Raw genomic sequence first — 2,837 nt, forward strand, 5'->3', positions numbered from 1 at the left:
CTGAGGAAAAAGATGATCCGAGGTCCATTGATTTATTAACAAAATAAATCTGAGATCATACAGCTTATGTTTATGGTTGTTCCACCAAAAAACACTGTAAGTAAATATATGTTGGGAAATATTGAAAGATAACGATCATTTCACTTTGGGTTAAGTGAAGCTGTAACACATAAGAATTGAGCAATAATTTTGAACTCATGGCAGTGTTTTTGCCAAGTCCCATGCAATGAGCCAGGATAACAAGCCCTCCCCTAAATCGCTAGAGAATGGTTCCTAACTTACAGTGTTTTGCCAGTCCCATACAGTGAGCCAGGATACAGCCCCTCCTAAATCGCTACAGAAAATGGGTCCAAACTTACAGTGTTTTGCTCAGTCCCATACAGTGAGCCAGGATACAGCCCCTCCCTAAATAGCTACAGAGAATGGTTCCCAACTTACAGAAGTGTTTTGGCCAATCCCATCAGTGAGCAGGATACAGCCTGCTCCCTCTTCCTTCTTCAGTATAACCAATCTTTCCACACAGCAGTTGTACATGAACCGCACAGCTGGGAAACAATAAGTCAACTTTATTTAGACATAGAATTTGATAACATGTTTGACAAGCTTGAAAATCTACTGAAATGACTGTGCCAATCTTACATTAAATTTACCAAATATGCCCATGATAACAAAATCTTTTTGTCAACAACTTATTCTTCAAATAAACCCAACATGATAACGAAATTGATACTACTTAGATATAGTAACACAAAAGAAAAAAATGAGGTGGATATCAGGATAAATAGAACTTAAATTGAGATGTTGAACAATATAAGAGCCAAAATAGAAGAGTAGTCAATTATATACTCAGTCTACAATATTGACATCAGATAAAACAACAGAAAGTTTTTGTCAACACCATACAAGGCATCTTATAAGTTTAATTCTAGTAATCGCAAACTAACCTTCCACCTGGTGGGGCTTCAGTTTCCTAATGAGGGTCCTATCCACCTCTATGAGTGGCTTCTTGTTCTCGTCCATCTCCAGGACGCACTTGGTCGTCACCAGAACCTTGCGGGGCGACCCAAGAATCTTATCGTTGGTGCTAGACGTGTCAATGGCCTGCTCCGCTCAGTGCCCTCTGGAATGTCCCCTTCCTCCTCCGCCCTTCCACCTGTATGTAAGCGTTGTACTGGAATGAATGATGCAAATATTCACGGAAATTCCTCAGATTCACAAACATCCTTGACTCCAAGGCCATTTTATTTGTTTAATAGTAACACATTTTTAACAAGTTGATCTGAAATTGTCCTTGCAGTATAACTTAAGATTTCCCTTTGTAAATACAGAATATGACCTTCCTTTTTCAAATATTTTTTAATTTATTATAACAATTCTTAAGTGGATTTTTTGGTATTTATAACTGGATATCAGTAAACTGATACAGTCTTTCACTGCTACCATACCTCTTTCTGCCTCTCCTCAATACGTTTTCTCCGAGATTCCTCTGCCTTCTGAGCAGCCATTGTCTCGTCTGCAAGCTTCTTCTGACCCTGAACCTTCCTGATCTTACGACGCTTGAGATACCCGCCAGGGTCTGGGACGTCCTCTTTGTCTGTCCCAATGTCGTCTTCCTGAATTATTAGAGAATAATTTGTTGAGGGTTTTTAAAGGTGTGATCATGCATCGTATTGATACTAAGTAATAAGTGCTTGTTAAATACAGAATAATAGCATCTTTGTGTGCAAATGGACTTATGAACGTAAAATACTGCCAAGATCACCACAATATTTATATGTACAAGAGTAATATGAGGAAATAGGTATTCAGTTGCCTTGAAAATATTGTCATTGAGCAAACTTATTTATTTGTAAATGTTTTTAAACAATATCACATATTCTTAGTTTGTTTAATGTGCACAACAGCAACACTAAATTATGTGAAACAGATGAAACAAGAGATGTGTTTGTCAGAAATACAATGCCCCCCCTTCTGCGCCGCTTTAAAGCCATAAATTTGACCTTTGACCTTGAAAGATGACCTTGATCTTTCACCACTCAAAATGTGCTGCTCTATGAGATACACATGCATGCCAAATATCAAGTTGCTATCTGAAGTGACATAGAAGTTATGAGCATTTTTGGAAACCTTAACGCAAAACCTAAACGCAAAGTGTGACGGAAAGACAGACATACATCACTGTACGCCATTCTTTTGATCCTGCGCCGTTTCTTGTCCTTGGATTTTCTATTTCCTGTATATGTGTCCTCATCTGAGCTATCTTCTGCCTTACGCTTCCCTTTGCTGCAAATTGCACAATTAACAAAGTAAATGCATAAAACAATCATCATACGAAAATTCAACCATTTTGTACCTTTTGCAAAGCAGAGCATTTTTCTCAATTCATCACCAATAAAATGGTGAATAAATTGTTGGCGATAACATATCTTACCAACCCTTATGGTTCCTTACCTTTTTCCTTTTTGGCTCCCTTTTTCCCATTTGCCTCTTCTTTGGAATTACTGTCTGAAATATTGGCATCTAAGATTTTGCTTTTGAATCGCTTCTTTTTCTTGGGTGTCACAAAGTCCGAATTGTCACTGATGTCGTCTTTAAAACTTTGATTTCTTTCCTTTACTCTTGCCCTCTCTCTGATCACCTTTCTTTGGAGTGCTCAGTTTGGGGAATGACATCTCTGCAATAGAAGTAAAAAGACCATCGTCAATACTTTGTTACTACATGGACAGACTTGCAATGAAATTCCTGAAGTACGTTTATTGCCTTGTACCAGTACCAGTACCATCTTCATTTGGTGATCACGTGAGTGTTTGAACATTATGTCTTCATATATTCAACAC

At 38.0% G+C, this 2,837-nt stretch overlaps 1 protein-coding gene across 1 annotated transcript; it reads right to left on the minus strand.

The window, feature by feature from the left end:
* Positions 1-467: 467 nt before the first annotated feature.
* On the minus strand, positions 468-2,672 carry LOC127831204 (transcriptional regulator ATRX homolog). Its single transcript, XM_052356195.1, has 5 exons — positions 2,599-2,672; positions 2,175-2,283; positions 1,446-1,613; positions 945-1,171; positions 468-545 (listed from the first exon to the last, which is right to left on the minus strand). The coding sequence occupies exons 1-4, from the start codon at positions 2,670-2,672 to the stop codon at positions 1,094-1,096; spliced, it is 429 nt and encodes a 142-aa protein (XP_052212155.1). The 3' UTR covers positions 468-545; positions 945-1,093.
* Between the last annotated feature and the right edge of the window lie 165 nt (positions 2,673-2,837).

This window comes from Dreissena polymorpha, chromosome 5 (genome assembly GCF_020536995.1).
Source record: "Dreissena polymorpha isolate Duluth1 chromosome 5, UMN_Dpol_1.0, whole genome shotgun sequence".
Taxonomy (NCBI): Eukaryota; Metazoa; Mollusca; class Bivalvia; order Myida; family Dreissenidae; genus Dreissena; species Dreissena polymorpha.